Below are 25,351 nucleotides of genomic sequence, written 5' to 3'. Positions count from 1 at the left end.
CCTCCCCCTCCCCCCTCCCCCCTCCTCCCTCCTCCTCTTCCCTCTTCCCTCCCCTTCTCTTCCTCCTCCTTCTCCTTCTATTTAGCAATTTAATGTTTTTTGGACTGAACTCGTTGGAATGTGACAGGAATGTGTTATTACCAACTCACAGAAAACAACTCAGTGATGCCTATATTTGCTTGTTTTACACAAATAATAACAAGGCTATATATTTTTAGGTATATAGTTCAATAACGAATGTAACCACAATCATGAGTGAACATTTTGTGGTCAGTGATCTGACTTCCTGGTTCTTAGCACCCCTTGGCTGCTTTTGATTGCTAGAGCTGTACTAGTCTAAAATGGCTTGTTGTGGTACGTAGTTTTATTATGTTTTGAGTTCCTTTTGTACTTGATAAATTGCAACTTATTCCATTTATAGTAATTTTTAAATTTTTTTTCATGTGTAAGGATTCTTTGCCTGCATGTATATTTGTGCACTACTTGAATGCTTGGTGTCTGCTGAGGCCAGAAGAAGGTATTAGATCCCCTGGAACTGGTATTGCAGCTGTGACCTGCCATGTGGGTCACTGGAAAGACAGCAAGTACTCTCAGTTGTTGAGCTGTCTCTCCACCCCTCATGGTTGTTATTTTTTTAAAAAGGTACATTAAAGTTAAAAAACACACAGTAAATTAGAATAAAGATGCTTGTGTAATGGTTATGGTACTTGCATGTGTCTGTTGATTCTTTACTAGCTCCAGAACCACCTACATCAGAATCTCTGGACCTGCTGTCAAACTCTGTTGCTATTTTTGTGGTAGGAGCTGTCAGAACCCTCGAGAGTGTATGTGGTGCTGTCTTGACTCCTACCACAGCCCAGTGGTTGTTGTGCTTGGTCCAAGTTTCCCTTCATCCTGTCTCAATGCCAGCAACTGCTCTCTTCCAGTCTAGCTGTTTGATAAGGCAAGCTTACTTCCTTCCTTTTCACTTACAGAGTGTCTTCAAGCACACCAACCCCCACCAATATCATTATTTCTCAGATAAAATAGGGTGAATAATTGATCTGTGTCACAGAGTTGTTTTGAAGATTGAGTTAATTTGAACAAAACACTTTAGGAGAGCAGTGTGGTAAAGTGATGTGTTTGTGTTTGAGAAAGGGTAGCTCTGGTTAGCCTGGAACTTGCTGTTTAGACTGGCAAATCACAGAGATCCACTCACTTCTGCCTTTTGCTTTTGGGATAAAAGGCACATGCTGTCACACCCAGCAAGTGTTTGGTTTTAAAAATACCCTTGTTATAATGTGTTTATTGCCAGCCCAAAGATACATACTGCATGTATTCAAAACAAGGTTTACCGTTTGCTAGTATGCTGAATGTTAACTTGCTTCCTTGGACTTTAGACCTTCCTTCATGATCATTTCTTGTTCTCCAGAAAGTTGTTTTGTATTAGTAGTTCTTTTAGAAGAGAGCCTGTGGATGATAAATTTAGTTTTTGGGGTTTTTTTTTTGAAAATACATTTTCTTTATATATAAATGTTAGGCAGATGTTCACTAAACATTGGGGACTTAGACATTGAAGCAGCTTTTGTTCTTTGTTAATTCTGAACAATTCTGAGCTTTATTACTTCTCATAACAGCCTCTGTTTTGTTTTCTGTCTTTTCCAAAACCTCTAGGAAGTAGGTAAAAGTTAGACCTTATCATTACCTACTCCAAGCCTTACATTTTCCTTATTTCATTTAATTTGTGTTTGAAACGCAGTCTTTATTATTGTAGTTGAAACTACCCTCAAATTCATGGATCTTTGACCTTCAGCCTGCCAGCCGCTAGGATTACAGCTGTCCACCACCATGCTGGCTTCAGTTTTCTTTTATATTTTTATTTTCTGGTTCTATGTTCCTCCTAGATAGTGTCTTCAGATTCTCTTTCCAGTTTTGTTTGTTGCCTGGACAATTCATGTTTAACAGACATTGTCCCTCTACAATCCATCGATTTACTTTCATTTCTATGAGAATTATGAAGTTATTTCCTTCTTATCCATGGACTTCATAATTGCTTATTTATCCATCTGTAGATTGAAAATTTTGGAATAAGAGGCAAAAAGATAATAATGCTCTGTACCGAACACTTACAGATCATGACGCATGGCTACTACGTAAATAGCATTTTTGTTTTATTAGACATGATGAGTAACCTAGGGCTGGTTTAAAGTATTTGCACAGATTGACAAGCATACACTGTGGCACTTAACCTAAGATAGCTGAGTATTTGTAGAGTTTGGTGTTCATGGATATTGGGGAAACAGTATACATTTTTTGTTAGCTGTGTTGGTTGTGTTCGATAATGCTAGTATCTGATATCTGATTTTGTTTTTTTATTCTGTTAATTACTACTCTTGCAAGGTAGTAAATGCTTTAAAATTAGGATGACCGGCAGTACTGTTTCTCGTGTGTAAATGTGAATTGCTTGGGATAGTTTAAAGGATTCTTATTTCTTTCGGCTTGCTCTTGTGTGGTTTTCATGTTTATATTGTGATTAAAAAATATTAACTCGAGCCAGGCGGTAGTGGTGCACGCCTTTAAAACCAGCACTTGGGAGGCAGAGGCAGGCGGATCTCTGTGAGTTCGAGACCAGCCTGGTCTACAGAGCTAGTTCCAGGACAGGCTCCAAAGCCACAGAGAAACCCTGTCTCGAAAAAACCAAAAAAACAATATATGGTTAAGAGCACTGGCTGCTCTTCCAGAGGTCCTGAGTTCAATTCTGAGCACCCACATGGTGGCTCACAACCATCTGTAATGAGATCTGGTGCCCTCTTCTGGATTGCGGGTATACAAGGAGGCAGAATGGTGTATACATAATAAATAAATAAATCTTAAAAAATATTAATTCACATTTATGCTATATAATTACTTTGTTTTTACATTGCTAGGTCCAGTGGGATTACCACTAACCCAGAAATACTCTAAATTAATTTCTTGGTGTAAAGTCTGATACGTTAGCTGTGAATTTAAATGCTTTTTCCAAGGGAAGAGGTTTGGGATTGCAGGGAAAGTTCCTGCTTGTTCTCTAGCGTGAAGAAGTACAGATTGTATTCTGAGCATATTTTGTTGGTTGGTGACCAGAGAGGGTTCATTCTGAGGCTTGTGTAGTTTAGAATCTAAGCCTGCTTACATTGGTGCATCCTTGCAGAATGGTCTTATGATGGGTTCTTGTATGTTCACCATCTTCAGCTGGAGTAATAACGTTTATTTGCAGTTCAGAGATTTATACTCAATTTCTTTGGTAAGGTTGACATTAGTGTTAATTCAAGTGTGGTCTTCAAACCTACACTTGATCTGAAGGTTGGAATGTATGAAGATCTTAAGGTATAGCCGAGTTTCAAGTGCAGCATCTACGAGTGACAGTAGTTCCTAGCCATTTCCTGGAAGAATAATTGGGCAAAAGGACCCTTGTTCTACAAACTAAAAAGAAAAGAAAAAAGCTCTGTCAACAACCCTCAAGTGGCAGGAAGTTCTGAGACTCAAAAAAAAAAAAAAAAAAAAAAAAAAAAAGAAGTGCAAACTCAACTGACACCTTAATTTTAGCCCAAGAAGAGAGTGGCCATGTTGTATACCCTCATCTCCAACATGCAAAACTGAGTTAATGAATGGATGTGGTTTGAAGCAACTGTGTTTAGCAATTTTTTTACTGTAACAGAAGAAACAAATACAGCTATCAAGTTCCTCAAAATGTAGTGGAGCAGCTCATGTAGAAGTGGCAGTCTTCTCAAGAGGAAGATTGGAGTCTGTTTAACATAAAGGAAGTGGCAAAAGGGCCTCACCTGGGTCAGCAGGAATGAGAGCAGGTTCTCTTTTTAAAACGGGCAGGTTAAAAAGCAAAAGCTCTCCTCAAGACCAAACAGAAAAAGATCAATGAGTTTCATATTTTAAAAAAATACTAGCTTCCCTGTAGTCTAAGATGGCATTATTTCCTAGCAAGTGTCAGCAAATCAGACTTGCTTCCCAGGTCCTCTATATTTTAGACCCCAAAGGTGATCATTTCGGAGCTGGAGAGATGGTTCAGCAGTTCAAAGCACTGACTGCTCTTTTAGAGGAAGGAAGGAAATGTACCTACTCTAACTGCAATGAGGGCTTCACACGGCTCAGGAAATGCTGCAGGATATTCCACTTTGAACAAAACTTCTGCAGACTCATAAGTCTTAAAACTAAAGGCAGCTACAATTACTAACAAAATTACTTCAATAAAATTCAAATACAATTCAAAACACATAAAGGAAATAAATGGAATGCTGTTGTGGTTTATATAATGTAGTAGCCAGCAAGCACATTAACTGAATTATAAATTAAAGATGCAGTTGATTCATCACTCCATCACCATCTTAGCTTCACATACATATTGTCCACAGTCTAAGGGCAAAACAGGACCATTTCCATCACCAGCTTCTGGACAATACTTCTTTGGGAAAATTTTAACAAAATGTATCACTTTTGACACATTTGGTAATGTGATTAATGTATAAAGAGTTTATAACACTTTTTAAATAACTTGAAATTTTAGAAGAGAAAGTAAAATGGTAAGTAGACATCTAAATGCTTATTGGTTCAGGATATTAACTTATTGAAATTTGTCCTACTGAAACAGTTAATACTGGAGCATTATAATGTCCTTCAACAGAAGGTTCTATATGGAGTAGTGCTTAGTATACTTAAGTAATACACTATATAGTTCTTTGAAAATTTCAAGTACTAGCAGAACTCTACTTTTAAATGTTTTGTTATTTAACGGAAATATACTGTTTCTTATATAAAATGTGTTTCTAGTGCTTTATATAAACTGTCCTGTTGGGTAGCATTTCATTCTGGCTTAGAGAACTGCTTAATGTCTTTTTTCACTGAGAATGTAGCTGGTTAAATGTAAGAGCATATAAGTCGTTAAAATCAGAATATAGCCACTTTTAAATATCATTGAAAAATACACTTCACAAATGTATAATAGAAAAATTCAAATAAATTATGTAGCTTTATATAGTTTTGTATTTTAAATAGCCCCCTGGAGTATAATTGACACAAAGTTTACTCACTTAATATATGCAGTTTAGTCTCACCTCTTTCTTTCTTCCAGCAACTATTTGTTTGGTACATCTGTTTTACAGTGAAATTATAGAACCCATGGTCTTAGTGACTGGCATCTCTTATTTCCTGTCATGCTATACCGCTCTGTAGCATGTATCAGTACTCATTGCTTATATTTTGAAATAATATTTCATTGTAAGTCTGTGACACATGTTTAGCAGTTGATAGACATTTGGATTGGTTCTGAACCGTGTTTATGATGTATAATAGTACCACTGAGGATAATAAATAGTTCCACTGAGAAAACTCTGGATAAGATTTTCTGTTGAGATATTTCATTTCTGTATATATCTAGGAGCGAAATTGTTGGATCATATGTTACTCATGTTTAACCTTTTAAAAATTACCTTGATTAATTGATTAATCTTAGTTTTGGGAGCCAATTCATTGCAATTTTGATTTCCTTTATCTGAACACTTGTTCTAATTTCATTTCAATTTCTATGACAAAACTCCCTGTCATAAAGCAACTTAGGGAGAAAGGATTTATTTTAGCTTACAGTTCCAAGTTATAGTTCATTCCAGGGAAATGAAGGCAAAAACTTGAAGCAGCTAATCATATCACATCCACAGGAGCAGAGAGATAGAGGCGTGCTCAGTTCACTCTTTTTTATTTTTATTTTTATTTTTGAGACAGGGTTTCTTTGTAGTTATTGGTGCCTGTCCTGGAACTAGCTCTTGTAGACCAGGCTGGCCTCGAACTCACAGACATCCGCCTACCTCTGCCACCCGAGTGCTGGAATTAAAGGTGTGCACCATCACTGCCCAGCTTTTTTTTTTTTTTTTTTTTTTGGACAGTTTGCTCTTTATACACTTGGAGTTCAAAATCTCTTGCCTAGGGAATGGTGCCACCCATAGTGGCGTTGGGCCTTGTTCAATAATGAAAACACTCAAGACACGTCCCTCCCTGACACCACAGACCAATTTGATAGACAGTTCCTTGTTGAAGCTCTCTTTCCAGATAATTTTAGAGTCTGTCATGTTAACAATTAAAACAGTCAAGGGGATAATGATATTGATCTTTTTGTGTTTTGATCATTCATTTTTTTGAGAAATATCCATTCTAATTCTCTGCTCTCTTGGTGTTTGTTATTGAACTTATAGCCTTGTTTGTGATGAACAAGTACCCTACAATTGAAATATATTCTTGGTTTCTTTACCCACTTTTATTAATATGTCTTTTTCATTAGTTGTAAGAGATTTTTATATATTCCAGGATATAAACCTCTTCTCAGTTACAGAATTTTGAAATACTTGCTCTTGAATGGATTCTTTATTTTCTTGTTGGTGTTTTCCAAGGAATATAAGCTTTTCCTTTGAAACCCAGGCATGGTGCGAGTGCTTAAAATTCCAGCAGTATTGAGGAGAAAGGCTCACTGGCCTGCCGGCTTAGCTAAGTCTGCTGGCTCCAGGTCCCAAAGTAGGGTGAACAACGTCTGAGGAATGACTGAAGATTAACCTCTAGCCTCTATGTACAAGTGTTCCTACACACACACACACACACACACACGTGTGCACACACACACATACACATACACACACAGGCACGCGCGCACACACATACACACTAAAATTTAAAGAATTCACTGCATTTACTTATTGAAGGTGGGAAGATGACATGTCACAGTGTATGTTTGGAGGTCAGAGGATAACTTCAGATTATTCATTCTTTCCTTCCATCATGTGTGTCCCTGGATTTGAACTCAGATCTTCAGGCTTGGCAATAGGTACTTTTACTTGATGAGCCATTTTTCTTGTTCAGAAGTTTTTTAATTGTGATAAACTATAGTTTGTCTTCTTTTCTTTTATTCATTTGTTTTAGTATTGTGTATAAGAAGCACTGCTTAACCCAAGATCATGAAAATTATTCCTATTTTTTCTTTTCCGAGTTTAATAGTTCTGACTCTTTCATTTAGTTTTTAATCCATGTGGAGGAGGGGAGGGGCTGGGGATGGAGAGGAGAGTCAGGTATTCGGTTTTTAAAAAAACATTTATTTTTATTTATATGTATACATCTGTGTGATTATGTCCCACATACCTGGTTGCTGTCAGAGTTTGAAAGAGGGCGGTTGAGCCCCTGGAGCTGGAGTTATACCTCGTATGAGTACTAGGAACTGAACTTTGGTCCTAGAAAAGCAGCATCAGTAACCACCTAACAATCTCCCCAGCTAATCCCCACCCCATGCACCCTTTTGGTTATTTCAGCATCATTTGTTCTAAAGATTCTGTTTTTAAGACATTTGTCTTGGTAATATTTAAATTGAAATACTTATAGTTCCTCCCCATTCATTTTCTAATAGTTCTTCCATAGAATAGATTCATAAGTCTTTTCTTTCTTCTTTCTTTTCTTTTTTTTTTTTTTTTCAACAGACATTTTTTTTTCTCTGCATGCCTCTGGCTGTTCTGGAACTTTTTTGTAGACTAGCCTGGCCTAGATTCCCTGAGTTTGCCTTAGGTGCTGGCCTCAAAGGTGCCCACCACCTGGCTTGGCCCTGGAATAGCTTCTTGTTACAAGTTATCTTTTGATCTGTGGATACACTTCACAAGCCTAGGCTTGGTGAGATTACTTGACCCTCTTGGTCTTTTAGGTAGTTGATATTTCAACACACTTTACAGTGCTCTTAGAAACTTATTAAAAGAATGTCACCTCAGCTGGGTTTGTGGAGCATGCTGTAATTCTAGCATCTGAGAGACTACGGCAGGAAGTCTCTAGTTCTTAAGCCAGTCTCAGCTACATGGCAAGTTTGAAGACCCTGTTCCCAAGGAAGGAAAGGGGAAACCCGCTTTCCTCCAAGTGTTAGGTCATACATCAGTGTGTATTAAAAACAAATAATTGGGGCATAATGTTGTATTTTACATTGACTCTTGCTGTTCTGAACTGATATGAGAAGTAGTGTCAGTTACTGTGAGGTGTAGGTCATTAAGAAAAACTTTAGTGGAAACTATCAATCATTTCTGTAAAAACTTTAGTGGAAACTATCAATCACTTCTGTAAGCAGGGGGTAAATGCAAGGCTCAGCCACTGCTCTGCTTTCAGTGAGTCCCATCCGGTAGAAATGCAGTGCACATCTTCCTTGTCACTTAAACTTCCAATGACCACATTAGACAAAGTAAAAAGAGTTGAGTGAAATTAATGTTAACAATATACTTTAATTCATATATAAAACATCTTAAAATGTAATACATAAAAAATGCTAAAATATTTTACCTTTTTTGTACTACTTTAGAAATTCAGCATGTATTTCACAAAATGCACCTCAGTTCTGACTAGCCCTGCTGCCGGCTCTTGGTTTTGTGGCCAGTGGCTGCTGTATTAGGCAGCACAGTTCCAACTATTTTGATATGATAGACAGGGGAACGGACTTAGCATAAAAAAAGTCTTAACTTACTCATCATGGTATACTGACCTATTCTAACTGACAGAACTAGATTCCAAGTGCTTTCTGTTTGTGTGTTCAATGTAGTCCTTCCTGTTCTCTTAACATAGACAGTCTGGGACATGTTAAGCTGGGTAGGCAGTGCAGCATTTGGGTGAGGAATGTAAGGCACAGGTACCTGGGGGTTTCAACTGAGAAGCAACAGACTCATTTTCTCCTGCAACCACAGGGCTTTCTGTTCTCTAAGAAATAGATATGAAATGCCAGCACTCCTTAGTGGGATTGCTGTTTGACCTTCACTCTCGGACATTTGTCAGTGTCTAGATCTGTTTTTGGTGGTCACAGCTGTGTGTATTGTCTGAAACCACTGATAGCAATGCATTCAAGGAATCTGTCTACACTAGTCAGATACGGCAGTTTTCTGAGTGTATCGCTGAACAAAGAGGTCAGATGGATCTGTCCACACTCTGGGAAAACGTGTCTTGCTTGCCGTTCTGACCCGGGGAAAGTGGACAAATGGTAGCATTTCTCTGCTTCCCCACTTCCCCACGTCCTTGTGGATTCTAGGGCCCTGCGGTGGAAGGGAGGCCTGTGTTGTCCTGTGGTACAGCAAGTAGGAATGGCTGTGAGCTGTGTTTACTTAGCGTTCTTGAGCACCCGCTAAAGGTTGCTTGGTCGTGCTTGTCTTTGCTTTCCATGCTCCGTTCTGGTGACACTGGGAATTTCCCCTGGTTTCTACTCTTCCTACCTTCATTTTTTATTTGTGGCAGCTTTTTGTTGTTGTTGTTGTTGTTGATAGGTCATAATAGTTAACGCACGCTAAGAACACTATAGGACAGAAAATGTGGTGGGCTTTCCTATTCAGCCAAGAGGTCTTATTCTCCTTTTTAAGACTGAATAAATAAAGTAGTGATTTGAACATTTCTCTGACCCTAGCTTTACACAGCATCTCAGTACAAGCTAGCATCTTTCCTCTGATAGCTGATCTTGTTAGGGTTCTAGGCTGGAGCAGGAGGCTGGCTGTGTACCTCAGGAAAGATTTGGAATTATCCTTCTACATGAAGGGAATAGTACTGTCCCAGAGGGAATCCATGTGCTTTTAGGAAAAGAGTGTGTGTACCAGGCAATGGAAATTACACTCACCCAGCACATGGGTGCTATTACAATTCTCCTTGCTCCTTAGCTGTGCACCTCTCATTCAGGTTCTGTTTGTGACACCTGGGAGTGACTTCCTCAGCCCGGCAGGGGTGATTCCCGCCAATACTTCCCCTACCCTTTGTAGAGGTCAGGGAAAACGATCATAGTCCCATTTGGAGGATTGCTGAACAGCCAGGAGGGCTTTGACATCCAAACTGAGTTATTCTGCTTTTTTTCTATTGGGACTTGGTTAGAAATATCAATTAACTTTGATGTAAGTTCATCCTTCATTTTTTTTTTCAAGACAGGGTTTCTCTGTGTAATGTTGGCTGCCCTGGAATTTGCTTTGTAGACCAGGCTGGTCACTGCATTCCATTTTATAGACCCTCATTATGAATAGTTTACTTTTAAGTGAATAAAATTGGTATTATGTATGTTATTCTTGATAACTCAAGGTTTTATGTGAGTCCTCTAAGCTTTTGCTTATATTCTGAATATTTCTGTGCTTTATAAAGTATATTATATATTACTTAATCTATTGGGAACTGCTAGAAATTGCAAAACATGTTTATATAGGCAACATATGATATATTTGACAGTAGTGTTTTTCTTTTATTTCTGGTTTTGCAGAATGGCTGTGATAAGTAAGGTTGAATTTTAAAATAAATGTAACTTTTAACCTAAACCTAATGTTATTCTAGTTATTTCTGTGGCAAGCAAATTCTGATTTTTTTTTTCATTTCTTTTTTCTGGGGGAGGAGGTTTTGGTGTTCAGAGTTTTTTGTTTTTATTTTGCTTATTTTGTTTTGTTTTTGAAGACAGCGTTTATCTATGTAGCTCTGGCTGTCCTGGAATTCGCTCTGTCGACCAGGCTAATTTCACACTCAGAGATTTGCCTGTCTCTGCCTCCTGAGTGCTGACAAATGCCACTACCACCTGGCTAATTCTGATTTTTCAAGTAAGAGCAAACTAACTCCTTTATAAGCTGATGGCTGCATGTACTTGCTTTCAAATAATCTCCTCAGGATGTTTTCTAACTTATAAAGTTGTACATCATAGGCTAGGGCACTCTTTCATTACAATAAAATCTTAGAGCATTGCCTAAAAAAAATACTGAATCTCTGAATGAAAAGATGCTTGTAAAAAATACTCCTTCGTTAATAAAGGAGAAGGGTGCCACCCTCCCCCAGCCCATGTGGTGAAGCACTGTTTAAATTCAACTAAAATGAGTAGAATGACTTTAACTGGAATTTCTTCTTAATGTGTGACAAATTCTTTTTTCCCCTCATACTAAGAGACTTAAATTTTCCTGAAATGCATCATTTGCTTTTCGTAAATACGATTTTTTTTCCTGCTGTTTCAGGCCGGAGCCTCAACAGAAAGCTCCTTTAGTTCCTCCTCCACCACCACCGCCGCCACCACCACCACCACTGCCAGACCCCATTCTCCCAGAGCCAGAGGAGGAGATTCTGGGATCAGATGACGAGGAGCAGGAGGACCCCGCAGACTACTGCAAAGGTGATGTGGTGGAGTGCAGGGTGGGCCTGCTCTCCTTGTCAGGCTGCCCAGTAAGATGGGGATGGGCCAGGGGAGTTAGTGCTGTCAGTACTTGATATTTATTAATTTACTATAAAATTTACTATAGAATGATGCCAGAAAGTATAGGTCATAGAAATTGTAAGAGAAAGAAAAATCTGTTTGTTTATACATACTCTATGCACCTTCAAACATATTTGATCTCTTACAATTAAATATAAAGGGCACAAGAAACCATCTAAGAAGAGCGTAGGGAACAGAAGGTACCAGGCTCCTGAGAGAAGCTAACTATAACTTTTATATTTGGTTTTCAGATTTCTGCATGTTAGGCTAAAAGTAAAACTTTTCCTTTTGTCTATAGCATTACATAGTGCTCATTGTTTGTGAAAAAAAGCACGTATGTTGTTTATAGAGAGACTTCCTTGGCATTGTACTTAGTGAAAAAAGTCGTGCTGTGAGTTGGTTCTGCCGCTTTGTGTCAGAGTAGGTTTTACTTTCATCTGTCATTCCACAGAAGACACAGAAACAATAGATGTAGAATGTTCTTGTATTGATGTTTAAGATCAAAAGTGTGCAGTTAAAACTCCTAAGCAGCAAGCATGTTGCATGATCAGTATCGAGAACACCAGGAGCTAGAAGCTGGTTGTCCTTTAGAGATTGGAATCTGAAGGTCTCTCTTTGGCTGTCTCTCTTGTCTTGCTTACTTGGATTTTTATTCCCTGCAATTATGAGATTCTGTGTTGCTGGTAAGATAGTTTACCTGCTGCAGATTCAAGCATGTCATTCAGATTCTGTATAACATAAGGGTATAAAGATGTTCCTGTGACCAAGCTATTAGCCCTTAGTGGCTCTCTGGACCTGTAGTGTCTTGGCAGTTTATCCTCATCTAATGAATGCAGTCAGCCATGCTGTTGGCTAAGGAACAGTGTGGTTCAGTTGTCTCCTCAGAGCATGGCTGTGTTATACGGGTGTGAAAGTATAAGAACTAAGTTCCTGTAATCTTATTCTCTGATAGAGACAGGTGCTTGTCCATAGAATTAATGTTTCCTTCCCTCCCTCTCTCTCAGATTTTAAAAATTCTGTGTATGAGCATGTTTTGCTTGCATCTATGCATGAGTACCACATGCATATCTAGTGCCCTCAGAGGTCTGGAGTTTTATAAGTGGTTGTGAACCACCAAGTGGGTGCAGGGAATTGAGCCTAGGTCTCCTGGAAGGCTTGTTAGAGATGGTGACCGTGTGCACGCTTACAGTTTCATGCTCATGCTGGTGTGCTTCCACTATCTCTTATTCTCACAACAAATAAAGCTTGACTGAAGATCAGTGTGTGGAACTAAGCCACTGGTTAGCCATAGAGGCCAGGTAGTGGTGGCATACGCCTTTATCCCTGCACTCAGGAGTCAGATTGATCTCTGTGAATTCAAGGCCCCCCTGGGCAACATTAGATGATCCAGTCTCAAATTGAAACAGATTAAAGATGGTGGCACATACCTTTAATCCCAACATTGGGTAGGGGGAAACAAGAAGGGACGTGGCTGGTGGAGAGAGGAGTATAAGGCAGGAGATGATAGGATCAGTCTGTTTCATAGAGATGACGTTTGAAGATTCGTTCTGACCATGTAGTCTGAGGATTCGTAGAGTCAGGATCACCCCTTCAGTCCGAGGATTCGGTAGAGTGTGTAAACAATCTCCAGTGATTGGCTGCTCTGCTTCTCTGATTTCTCACCTTTTGCCCAGTACCTGACTCCAGGTTCTTATTATTCAGAGCAACTAGAATCTGTGCTATATTCTTTCGCTGTCACTTTTGTTCATCCTTAAACTTGATAAGTAACTTGTGCCTTTAATTAGCATTGCATGTATCAAATAGATGTTTCTGAAGTTTTTTGTTAGGACTATAACGGTTTGTCTAAAATCACTGATAGAAATGCATTCAGGGAATCTATCTACACTAGTGATATTTCTGTTCCTGTGGCAAAATTACTTGTGATAATGAAAAGGAAGAAAAGGTTTACTTTAATTCATGATGTTAGGTTTCAGTCCATGGTGAGTTGTCCCTGTATTGTGTCAGGGTATGTCGAGAAAGTGGCCAGGAAGGAGAGAAAGGAAGATGTTAGGTTCCTAATAATCAGTTCAAGGATATGCCTCACAGTGACCCAGCTTCCTTCCTTCTAAAGGTTCTTCTGTTTCCCAGTGGCAGCATGGTCTAGTGACCAAGCCTTTAACACCTGGCCTTTGAGATACATTGAAGATTAAACGGTAACAAAATCCTAAGAATGGATTGAGGATGTCTGATGGAGAAACCGTAGCTTTCCGTTCTTCTTCTTCATGGATCGAAAAAATGAACAATTCACTCTAAAGCTGGGTGAACTAATGTTCGTTGCCTCCTCTGAATACTTGTGATCAAGTACACTCTCCTATAAGCTATAATGTAACCGTCAGACCAGGAATTAACACGGATTTTAGCCCTATCCAACCAACTATTACACTGCATTTTGAATTTGCTAGTTGCCTGATATCTCTCATTATATAGAATGAGTTGATGATAGAATCATATTATACATTTTGCTTATCTGTGTATTTAATCTATTTGGAAGGTATTTGGTATTTGCTTGGATTTTGTGATCTTCACTTTATTTTTTTTTAGCTAATGTTTTTCAGAAAACCTCCAAAGTGATTTCTGTAATTGACAAAACTTTCATTGTTTACTTAGCTATTTTCTCAGTGTGTGGTAGCTGACACCGCTTTATCTACTGTCTTTTCCTTTTTTTCTTAACCTGGCATGTACTTGTTGCCTGATCCTGACCAGTAGCTTTTAGACTGGCCTGTTAAGAAAGGGCTTCCTTCTCAGGGCAGAATTCTATTTCACTAAGCTCCATCTGCTCCTCTTGTTTATATTGCCTCTATTCCTATAGAACCTTTGTCCTACAAGCCGCTTTTCAGTTCTCCCCGAATAAAATAAGACATCAGGCAGCAGAGACACCCTTACCCTGGAACCCCATCACTCCACAGTATCCTCATGCCTTTGGGATCTGCTCTTCATAGTCGTTCATGGCCAACTATCTGATTAATCTTTTTATTGCCTCAAGTTTACAGGTATACTTAAAAATCATGAACTATACATTTTCGCATAAAGGCCACTAGTTACATTTCTGCTGTTGCTAAAACATATTCATTGCTTCTGTCTGTTTGTCTTGGCATTCTCTTTAGAGTGGGACTTTTTTTGCCCTTTCTCTCTGGCCAGCATGCTCAATTTTAGCTGTCCAGGGGATTATGGGCTGGTATCTGAAAGACCTGTGTCCTTTGACAAGTATTTTTACCTCTAGTCTTTGATTTTTCAGATATAATATAATATCGTCCCCTATGTAATATGTAGTATACTGCTTAAGATTTTACAGGAATTAAAATGAGATAAGCATGTGAGGTATATGGTTTGCCACCCGTCACGTCGATTATTAAAGAATATAAATTTCACTTCCTTGTGCCTGTCTCTATCTCCTGCTATGTGTTTCTGGTGTCCCCATCGATAACTGGTTCCATTAGATTGTACCTGTCTGTCTTATGGAGTGCTGTCAGCACTGGTTGTCTGGCAATTTTCTGTAGGAACCATAGTGATAGGCCATGCGCTTTATTCAGTTTCTTGTGTTTGTTTTAACAGAGTGATACATTTATTGAACAAAACAAAGCAAAAGCCCAACATTACCAACTCAATTTTTTGTCCACGCATACATGGGAAGATTGACTTTTGTTGGAACAAAAGACAGAGTTTATTTTTCTCATACATATGAGTGATCAGGATTATTTAAAAGATGCTTTTCAATTTTATCCTAATCTATAGAATATTTTACAACTGTAAAATGTGTGGCTTGATATTTACCCACAGCATCCACAATACTGCACTTTCCTACACTCCAGGGTTTAACATTAAGAAGGCATCATGAGTTCTTAATGAAGACAATTTCTGGATGCTCTATTTACATACTCTAGTTCATACATCTCAGAAGGAAAATTATTTAAAAACTGCCTAGTAAATGTTAATGTTTTCAACTATTAGTGTGGGACTTCGTAAGGTATATTTTGTATATTTTCAGAATCTCTGAAATCTGCACTGGATTCTCCTGAAACTATTTTTTTCTTTCATATTTTTGTTTGTTTAGTTAATTAATTAATTTCATTTTATATTCCAACCAATGTTCTCCCTCCCCTTAGTGCACATCCTCTCCAACATAAACTGTTCTCAATGTTTTTGGTCTTAGCTATTCTAACAGGTTTAAGATGGCATCTCAGGGTTGTTTTGGTTTGCATTTCCCTGATGATTTAGAATGTTGAGCAATTTCTTAACTGTCTTTTGGCCATTTGAGATTCTTCTGTTGAGAATTCTCTGTTTAGCTCTCCACCCCATTTTTAAATTGGAGTATTTGGTGTTTTTTATTGTTTCTAAAATATATTTAAGTCTTGAACTGTTTTCTTCACCTGTTTGATTGCTTTTTTTTTTTGAGGGTTGTATTGATTTCTTCCAATATTTTGTTATTTTGTTTGTCTTTCCCTCCATTTGTCTAACGGGGTTGTTCACTTCCTCTTTAAGACCCTCAATCATCTTCTTGAAGTTATTCATAAGGTTGTTGTCTTGTACTTCCTCTGTGTTGTCATGCTCAGGTCTTGCTATTATAGAACCACTAGTTTCTGGTGTATTGCTCCTTATGTTGTTGAGTGTTATCTTGCACTGTTGTCTACCCATCTCTTTCTCCAATCGATACAGGTGGAGCATGTGCTTCAGGGTGTCCCTCTTCCTCCATTTGATGCAGGCAGGGCAGAGCCTCAGGTGATAGCTCCTCCAGGTGCAGGCCTGCCTGAGGCTCAGTGGTTGCTCCTTCAAGTGTAGGGTAGGGGGTTTCTCTATGTGCTCTGGTGGTCACTGATGAGGTGACCAGCTACCTTTTCTTCTGGTCTCCCCTGTAGTTAGTAGGTTAATGAAATTACACCTTGCCCTTATGTGGTTGCTGGGATCTGCACTCAGAACCTCATGTTACCATTGCAAGAGCACTTACCCACTGAGTCATCTCTCCAGTTCATGTACCATACTTCAAAAATTCTAAAACTGCAACTAAGCATTGGCCTTTTATTCCACTCTACACTTTTTGTGCGTGAGTCACCACCTAAGGCAACGCTTTAAATACAGTTAGTTCCTCATGGTATGGTGATCCCGAACCATAAATAAAATTATTTCCTTGCTAATTCATAACTATAATTTTGTTATTGCTATAAATAGCGATGTAAATATCTGATATGTAGGATATCAGATATGCAGTCCCCAAGGGGGTATCCACCCACAGGTTGAGAACTGTTGATCTAAGGGTAAGTATTACTTTGAATGTCGTGATGTTCCTTTCTGGAACCTTCAATACATACCTGCTATAAAGCCCTATTGAATAGCAGCTATAAGAACATGATTTTTCTTCTTTTATCTTGGGATCTCTGCTCTGACTCTGCTTGGTTCTCCTCTTGCAGTTCTTAAGTTATTCTTTGATGAGTTGGCAGCTTTGTCGTGTTTCATCACTGTACCGTTTCCTGAGAAACTGTTTCAACACAGTTGTGGTCTGACGTGGTATGAAAACATGTTGTTTCCTTGGACACGTCTTCATGAGACCCTAATTAACGATTAGGACCTCCCCTTTACTCACAACAGTCCCCTCCAGCAGAGCACTGTCATGATTTATAATTATATATTTATTTAATGTTCACTTCTGATCTCCTTTTTACTAATATGAAATGTTCTTGTGTTTAAAGATTTTGTTGATCTGATTGCATTTGAACTACCTAAGTGCGCTAAATACTTTTCTGTTGTGACAAAGGAGGTCTCTTGAAATTGACATTGTGAAAAAGCCAAGAGGAGGTGACTCATACCTTTAATTCCAGTACTTGGGAGGAAGAGGCAGATTGATCTCTGAGTTCAAGGGAAGCCTGGTTTTACAGAGTGAGTTCCAGGACAGTCAGAGCAAACCAAACCAAACCAAAAAAATCCAACAAAGCAAAAAGGCTGTGCGTTGATGCCCTGTGTGAGGATGACAGACCCAAAGGACTTGTAAACTCTAGAATCCAGGTTTCTTATTTCCTTGTTAAGTCTTAAAATTGCCCCCTGATGTTCTTAGCAGTGTTTTAGTGGTACACAGATTATATCTCTGGAAACTGAAACAGTGTCTTTGAAAGCCTGCTATAAGTAATAGTTCGTGAACTTCCTTTCTGAACATTACGAATGCATGTCTGCTTTCCATCTTTGGGAAGTATAAACTGGCTGGATTTTGATGTTCTAAATTTTAATGTGGTTTTACTGGCTTTATATTTCATTCCTTCCTTTTCCCCAGAGTACAAAATTTACTTTATTACAGCATAAGCTTCTTCTTTACCATTAAGAAAAAAGTAGCACTTAGATAATGTGAAAATTATCTAGGTCTGTCCTGTGTCAGGGACTTCATTGGGGAGGGGAGTGGTTTCTTGTTTGTGATTTTTTTGTTTCTGTTTTCTCTTTTTCTTTCCTCCCTCCCTCCCTCCCTCCCTCCCTCCCTCCCTCCCTCCCTCCCNNNNTCTCTCTCTCTCTCTCTCTCTCTCTCTCTCTTTCTTTCTTTCTTTCTTTCTTTCTTTCTTTCTTTCTTTCTTTCTTTCTCTGTTGTTGTCTATAGTAGAGGCTGCCTCATTGGCATCTACTGGTTAGAGGCCTAGGATGTTGTCAGTCTTCTGTATTTATTACAGTTCCAGCAAGTCTGACAAACCGTGTCCTTTGGGTTATCTGGTTTTATTTTCCTTTAAAATGATGGTGTGTATTCTCCAGTGTGGAGAAGTGTGGATGAAACAAAGATCTTGTTGGAGGTTGGCAAACTCCTGAATTTTTGAAGACAACTGTGAAGAAGCCTCTCAAGCCTGGTACCACAGCATCTGGAAGAGTGGTGCTTTGTGGACATTTTGCTTCTTAATGGACCCTGAATTACAAACTGCTTGTTATTTCTTCTCTGTTTTATCTTTTGTTTGCTAGACAGAAGTTCAGAGACAAATGTCTGTCTCTGTCTCGCTCAGCTCTGCAGGTGAGCAGAGGTGCCTTCTTTGTCAAGCCATAATAGCATTATTCTGTTGCTTTTCTGGACGGTTTCTTCCTTTAAGTTTTGTGTTTTATAAGCTACGATAGTTGGAAATAAAACATTATATACATCAAAATGTTATTTCGTGTACATATTAAGAAACTAATATGATTTGTCAGTTAAATACCCTTTTATAAAAGAAAGATAGTTTGTGGACTATTAGCAGAAACCATGAATTCACAGTTGTCTTGGTGTATGTTTGGTAAAGGTAATATTTGGTAGGATTGTTGAGAAAGCAGCTAGAATTAAGAACCTAGGAACCAGAAAGAAATATAAACAAATAGTACAGTAAAAACTTTAACCTTGCCTAGAGAGAGGTCTGGGGTTCATTATTGTATTTTGTAAAATGAAATCTTTCACAAAATTTCAATGTCCTTTTTGAAAAATACCTTAGATCAGCCAGATATTTTACCTAAAGAATATGAACATGACCTCTGGAGGATGTTGTCCTCATTTTTAGCTGTTGCTGCCTTTTAAACTAAGGCTATCCGGGGAAGAGACAGAAACCATAAACAAACAAACAAACAAATAAATAAATAAAAACTAAGGCTATCTTAGTAAGCAGCTGCAACTCTGTAGCTATCAACAGTAGTTTGGCTGCAAGAGTTGCAGCCTGAGGAAATTCTGTTCCCTCAGGCACAGACTCGTTCAAAGCTACATAGGGAACTTACCTAAATCTCTTTCCCTCTAAAGAACTCAAGATTCAAAAGTTGAGGCCGAATCCTGCTCCTCGAGAGGCTGAATAGCAAGCAGCTCACCTCCTTGCATCTCCCAGGAGGTTCTCATGTGCCTCCCCTCATCCCTCTTTAAAGCCTTTCTCCACCTGATGACTCCCTAACTTTTGGTCAGCTACTTGCCTACTTTGCTTCCTGTCTGCAGTTGAATTTTATTTAAACACATCTTTGCATCATTAAAAAAATGTTCCAGAGCATAAAGAAAAGTAACACACTATAAAATAATATTCTACAACAGGAGGAACTGAAGATTTGGTTTAGCTTGAGGTAGTCAGCTATGTCTGCATGCAAGAGCCCTAAGAGCAGAATCAGAATGCTGAGGCTTCCGTGAGCAGTCCTGGCAGGAAACGTTGTGTGGTAACTCTTGACTTCACTAGGTCAGAGGACGTGTAAGGGTTAATGTCTGAACTTTCCCTGATCCTGGGTTTTCTGTCTTTTCCCAGGCTTATTTTAATCCTTTTGCTGTAATAAATTGTATTACGATAGCTTTTTGTGAGTTTTTCTTGCCAATTATTTATCCTGAGTGCAATCTTCAGGAACCCGTTTCTCTGTACTTAGGATGTAAAGATAGTCTCATGGGCTATTTTTGTGAAAGTATATCTTAGGAAAGTGGGACAGACTTGATAGATAGAATAGACTTGTAAAAGTTGGTAAATGCATTAAAATTGCCATTTAGTAAGGCTGTTAATGATGAGTCTTTGAGAAATTTTATGGACTTAGAGAAAGCACAAGTAAAATGCAAGTAAAGTCAGGACAGCAGAAGAGCCAAGCTTTGTGCTCACCTTTCCGTACACCAGATTCAAAGTACAGATAGCATTAGTATGATTCTGAGTGAAAGTTTGAGTGCATTCAACTGTATAATCTGGGTGTATCGGGTGGTTTTCTGTGTCAGCTTGACACCAGCTAGTCATCAGAGAGGAAGGAGTCTCAGCTGAGGAAATGCATCCCTGAGACCCAGCTGTAAGGCATTTTCTCAGTTAAGTCAGCAGCCTGGCCCATGGTGGGTGATGCCATCCCTGGACTGCTGGTCCCAGGTTCTGTAAGAAGGTGGTTTGGACCAGCCATGAGAAGCAAGCCAGTAAGCAGCTCCCTTCTCTGACATCTGTATCAGCTCCTGCCTCAGGGATCCTTCCCTGTTTGAGGACCTGTTCTGACTTATTTCAGGGATGAACAGCAATGCTGAAGTGTAAGCCAAATAAACCCTGTCCTCCCCAACTTGCTTTTTGGTCATGGTGTTTCATCACAGCAATAGAAACCCTAACTTAAGACACTGGGTTTTCCATTTGTGGTGTTAAGTTGGGTCATATTTGTAGTTACCCTCTCCCCACATATATGTTACTTATTTCTTAGCAGTAATTCAATGTTATGGATATTCCCTTTCCCCCATTCTCTTTGGGTGAGCATAAAGTTTAATTATGATTATTATTATTGTTAATTTAAAATTACTGTAATAAATTACATGTAATAGGTCTCAGATGGCCTTTTCATACATATATGTCATTTTAATTTGACTTTTCTTTTCCTTCTGTCATTATAAATATCAGTAGTAGCTCCTGTCTCCATCTCTCGTCTTCTGTAGTCCATAGAAGATCTAGGTCTGGCCTGAGTATGGGAGATCAGCCCACATGCCCCCCAGCTGTCCTCCTTCCTGGCTGTTGCCTAGCATTATGGTATAGACCACAGTCACTGGATCACTCCTGCTTTATTCCTTCCTCCCTGTCTTCTCTCTCCATCTCTCCCATAAGTTCACTGGAACACACCTGCCTGCTTCTATTTTTGTTCCAGAGATGCCCCTACAAATCATTTCTTTCTTCTGCTCCTTGGGGTGGTCTGTTAGTTTCCCAGAGGGACTAGTATATTTGATTCTCCTTCTAGGCTTTAGGTAGTGTTTTAAAAGCACTCATAAATGGAGCTTGTAATATGTTAATTTTTGAGATAATTTGTTTCTCTTTTATTTTACCTGTGGAGAAAGAAAAAAAAATGGAGTATAGAGTTACTACCCACATTTTCTTCTTGTTTTTAAAAACAACCCTCCCCTTCCCTGCCTGTATGGAGGTGCCCTCACTTTCCACCTTGCTTGAGACAGGGTGTCTTGTTTTCAGCCTCACACACAAGCTTACTGGCCTGTGAGCTTCTTGGGATTCTCCTTGTTGGTAAGTAGGCAGCAATTGATACCTTGCTTAGCAGGTGTGGTGGCAGGTTCAAGTCCGTAATCAGAACACTGGAAAGTTGAAGGCAGGAGAATCAGGAGTTTGAGGTCGTCCCCAGCTACATAGCCAATTGAAGACCAGCCTGGGCTACGGGAGACCTTGTTTCAAGTAATAGTAAATGTCTATTTTTTTTTTTACTTCATAGAATTTCTTTTGATATAATGTGTGTGTATGTATGTATGTGTATATATATACATATATATATATATATATATATATCTTCCTTTCATTAAAGGGAACATTTCTGTGGTTTTCATTATATGCATGGAATTGTACAACTGTCATCACTAGTTGTAGAACACTTTTTGTATCCCTAGAAGAAATATTTTGTTGTCATCTGCCAATCCTTTTCCCCATGCCCTTAGCATTTCAACTTCTCTTTTGCTTACAAACACATCAGAAACCTTTTCATATTCATGGAAAGAAACTGGAGTGCTGTTTTGGGGGTGGGGATAAAATGCCAGGATTATAGAAGATTAGCTAGTTTGAAAGATGCTATTATATTTGGCCTTTGCCAAACAGTATGCTAGAATATAACCACAAATTCAATAAAAGAATGATGCAGAGTCCTAAATATGTATAGTTGCATGTAGATACAGCAAACTAATCACTTTTTCTAAAGTGTAAGTTCATCTACTACTTTTCATTTGACATAGATTATCAGTCTTAAGCCTAAAGTGTACTAAGAAAATGTACATTTTTTTAAAAAAACAATTAGGTACCAGTTACAGGAGTATATAGAAGTTGGTACATGCTTTACTTTTCTGATGATTGAGGGGTTCCCTGTAGGTGTCAGGCAGGGAAATGAACTTCAGAGAGGTGAGAATTAAAATTTGGTTCAAATTGACTTTGTCAATCTGGATCAAACCTTCTAAAGAATTTGGTGCCATGTGGTTTATTCCCAACAAATTTAAGCACAGTATAATTTAGAAAAAAGTTTCCTGGTGTAATACAGTCCCCCATGCACAAGGAAGCATAATTACATCAACACTCAATGCAGGGCACATGTCATTTCTCCAAGAAGATGGGTACTGGGGATAGGCTACCTGTGTTAGCTTAAGGGCCTAAGGAATACCAATAGCATAGAGATCATTTGGGCTACTACTTACATCTGGTCCTGGTTGTGGGAGCTTGAGGGCACCCCTAATTTAGATTACTAGACACCTCTGGTCCTGATTGTAGAAGTTTAATAGTACCTTGCCCAACAGATAATTCAGTTTACCAGACTTCTGCTGAGTCATTTGGGAAGAGGGAGCCTCAGTTGAAAAAATAGTTCTGTAAGATTGCCTGTAGTATAATTTGTGGGACGTTTTCTTGATTAACGGTTGATATGGGCAGTCTCAGTCCACTGAGAGTGGTGCAACCCTCTGGCATCTGGTCTAAGGTGTATGAGAAAGGCTGAACAAGCTATGGATAGCAAACCAGTAAGTAGCCATCCTCCATAACCTTTGCTTCAGCTTCTGTCTCAAGGTTCCTGCTTGGGTTCCTGCCTTGGCTGCCTTGATGGTGGACTATAACCTGAATTTCAAATAAAGCCTTTGCCCCTCAAGTTGCTTTTGGTCATGGTGTTTATACAGCAATAGAAAGGAAACTAGACAGGAATTTATGCCAGGAGCTTTGACAACCCCAGCCATGTTGTTACTTTGGGCTGGAAAAGCTGTTGAGTGCTTAGAGCCTAATGAGCTGCTCTGTGGGAGCTTGGAAGGATGCTGAGAGCAGACCAGCAGGGTTCTCCCCTGATCTCTGCCCCAGTTCCTGTTTTCAGGGTTTCGCCTTGAGTTCCTGTCTTGGCTTCCCTGGGTAGACTATGACCCAAGACACATAAGCCACATAAACTTCTTACTTTCCAAGTTATTTTTGATCATGGTATTTTTCACAGCACTAGAAGGTAAACCAGGACAAGTTTCAGAAGTCAGTTTTATATTCTATACATATGGGGAAATTTTTAATTTTAAAATAAAGAAAAATATGCTTAGTTTGAAAAGCCAGGAAGATGCTTTGCTATTTCCTTTAATTTTAAAAGTTTTGGTTATTAAAAGAGTATTTTTTATTTGTTAAAATCCTCAGTATTTCTCAGTATTTATGAATTGGATTTTCATCCAACTAAGACTTTTTTATTCTGAAGTTGGTTATGTTTTTCCTGTTCATAATTTGATATATTCTACTTCTATTTATCTAGAGCGTAATTAAGAACTAAGAAGTTAGCCCTAAGTCTTGGAGCTCACCAGTGTCCCAAGCTGATATTTATAAGTGTATGTTCTTAATTAATCAGTTGGTGATTAATTGCTTAATTATGTGAGGTTGTTTAATTATGTAAAATTAACGATCTCTTGTTATGCTGGTTATGCCGCTGTTCTACTGTTTCCCACTTACAAGGAAGAGGAGGTGAAGAACAGAAAGGATAGGGCTGAAGTGGTAGGTCGGTCCTGCGTTCAGTTCCTAGCATTTCCAGGGAATCTGATGCCCTCTTCTGTCCTCTGGGAATACCAGGAATGTACGTAGCATGCACCCATGCAGATAAAACACTAATATAAATAGTAAAGAAATTATAAATTTAAAAATCCATAAAGATATTCAAATATGAAAGTTGCAAGGACTAACAAATGTTGAACCAGGTGTAGTGATAAAAAATGTGATATAAAGGTGGCGTGATCATATATTAGATAAAATATGAAAACGCACTCGCACACACACACTCACACCCTCCCCATCTGTTTTTCAGTCTCAGGACAAATGATACAACAGTGTTTTCCATAGAACAGTGCTATGGATTATTCTGTCAAAGGAATACTGAGAGAAATGGTTATATCTCGTATTTAAGAAATAATTGTTTAATCCAAGACTTGGAAGGAATTAACATACTTAAACGTTCATCAAAATCATACATTGAATTGCATGTAGGCACATATAAGAAGCTTGTAACAAATTCCTATGTTAAAAAAAGAACAGAAACCTGAGAACTGTTGAATTTACATAGATTATTTGAACTAGAAAGAGATTTTAGAACTGGGCAGCATTCCAGACCAAACATGGTACAGAAGGCCCCACTGTGTCACATATGCGGGTTATATTTATATCAGGAAGAAAAGGAAGCGGCAAATAGAAATAGCCTGATTGCCTACAGTCGGCATTTACCTTACATGGTCATGTTTGGCAGCTTTCAGCCTCCTGTTTCCTGAGACCCAGTTTTTCTGTTGCATGGATGCACTCTTAGGCTGGGCTACATTTTGGCTGTACATCATACGAGGTGATGTTTTAGTTTGTGGTATCTACTTGGGAAAGTGTAGAGAGACTGGTTTAGGATAAATTAATTTTGTTTCAATGAGACTCAAGTAAACCTATAGACAAGGGATTTTAAAAACCTACCCATTAGCATTTATGAGCTGATGTTACCTAATGTGCATTTTTAGAATTTTTTATATTTATTTATTATGTATACAATATTCTATCTGTATGTAGGCCAGAAGAGGGCACCAGACCTTATTACAGATGGTTGTGAGCCACCATGTGGTTGCCGGGAATTGAACTCAGGACCTTTGGAAGACCAGGCAATGCTCTTAACCACTGAGCCATCTCTCCACCTGAGTTCCTTAAAAATGTGTCTAAAACAGCCTGACTTTTTGGTACATGCCTGTGATCCCAACCTTTGAGAGGTAATGGTAGGGGGATATTTTGAGGGGGGAGGGGAAGAGGAGAGAGGTAGAGGAGAGACAGAAAGAAAAGGAAAATAAATGTCAATGTGAGTATGTTTTAGAAAATTTTTATTGCACCCACAAAACTGTTACAATGACATATAAAACAAATTGTTTATTTAGCATCGTCTCATGTCTAAGCCTAATTTATAAGGACAGAGCCAGCGGAGTTGCTTAACTTCTTAAATGTTTGTGAATACCATGGTAGCTTTTCTTGGGTCTTGTAATGTCATGCTCACTATATTTTCTGTTTCTCTTAAGTCCATATTTTTAAAATTTTGCAGACTGGTAAAGTATATCCTGTGGGGTTTATTTTTTTAGCATTATTATTGGATGATATTACTTGAGGCACATTAGAATTATTGACTTTCTCCTTGTCCACAGGTTTTAAGAAAAATAGTGTGGGAAAATCTTCTAAGAATTTGCTGTGC

General features: G+C 38.6%; 1 protein-coding gene across 7 annotated transcripts in view; it reads left to right on the top strand.

Annotated features, from left to right (window-relative positions):
- The window catches only part of Srpk2 (SRSF protein kinase 2), a 108,450-nt gene that overhangs the window by 34,758 nt on the left and 48,341 nt on the right, over nt 1-25,351 (top strand). For all 7 annotated transcript variants that reach the window (XM_050139784.1, XM_050139779.1, XM_050139782.1 and 4 more), the window contains exon 2: nt 10,986-11,140. In XM_050139784.1, coding sequence (XP_049995741.1) covers nt 10,986-11,140 — 155 coding nt within the window. The remainder of the gene's footprint in view (nt 1-10,985; nt 11,141-25,351) is intronic.

Source organism: Alexandromys fortis, unplaced genomic scaffold (genome assembly GCF_014885135.2).
Source record: "Alexandromys fortis isolate MF-2015 unplaced genomic scaffold, M_Fortis_MF-2015_v1.1 scaffold_38, whole genome shotgun sequence".
NCBI classification, from domain to species: Eukaryota; Metazoa; Chordata; class Mammalia; order Rodentia; family Cricetidae; genus Alexandromys; species Alexandromys fortis.
The sequence above is the reverse complement of the archived record's forward strand: the minus strand, read 5'-3'. Positions and strand labels throughout refer to the sequence as shown.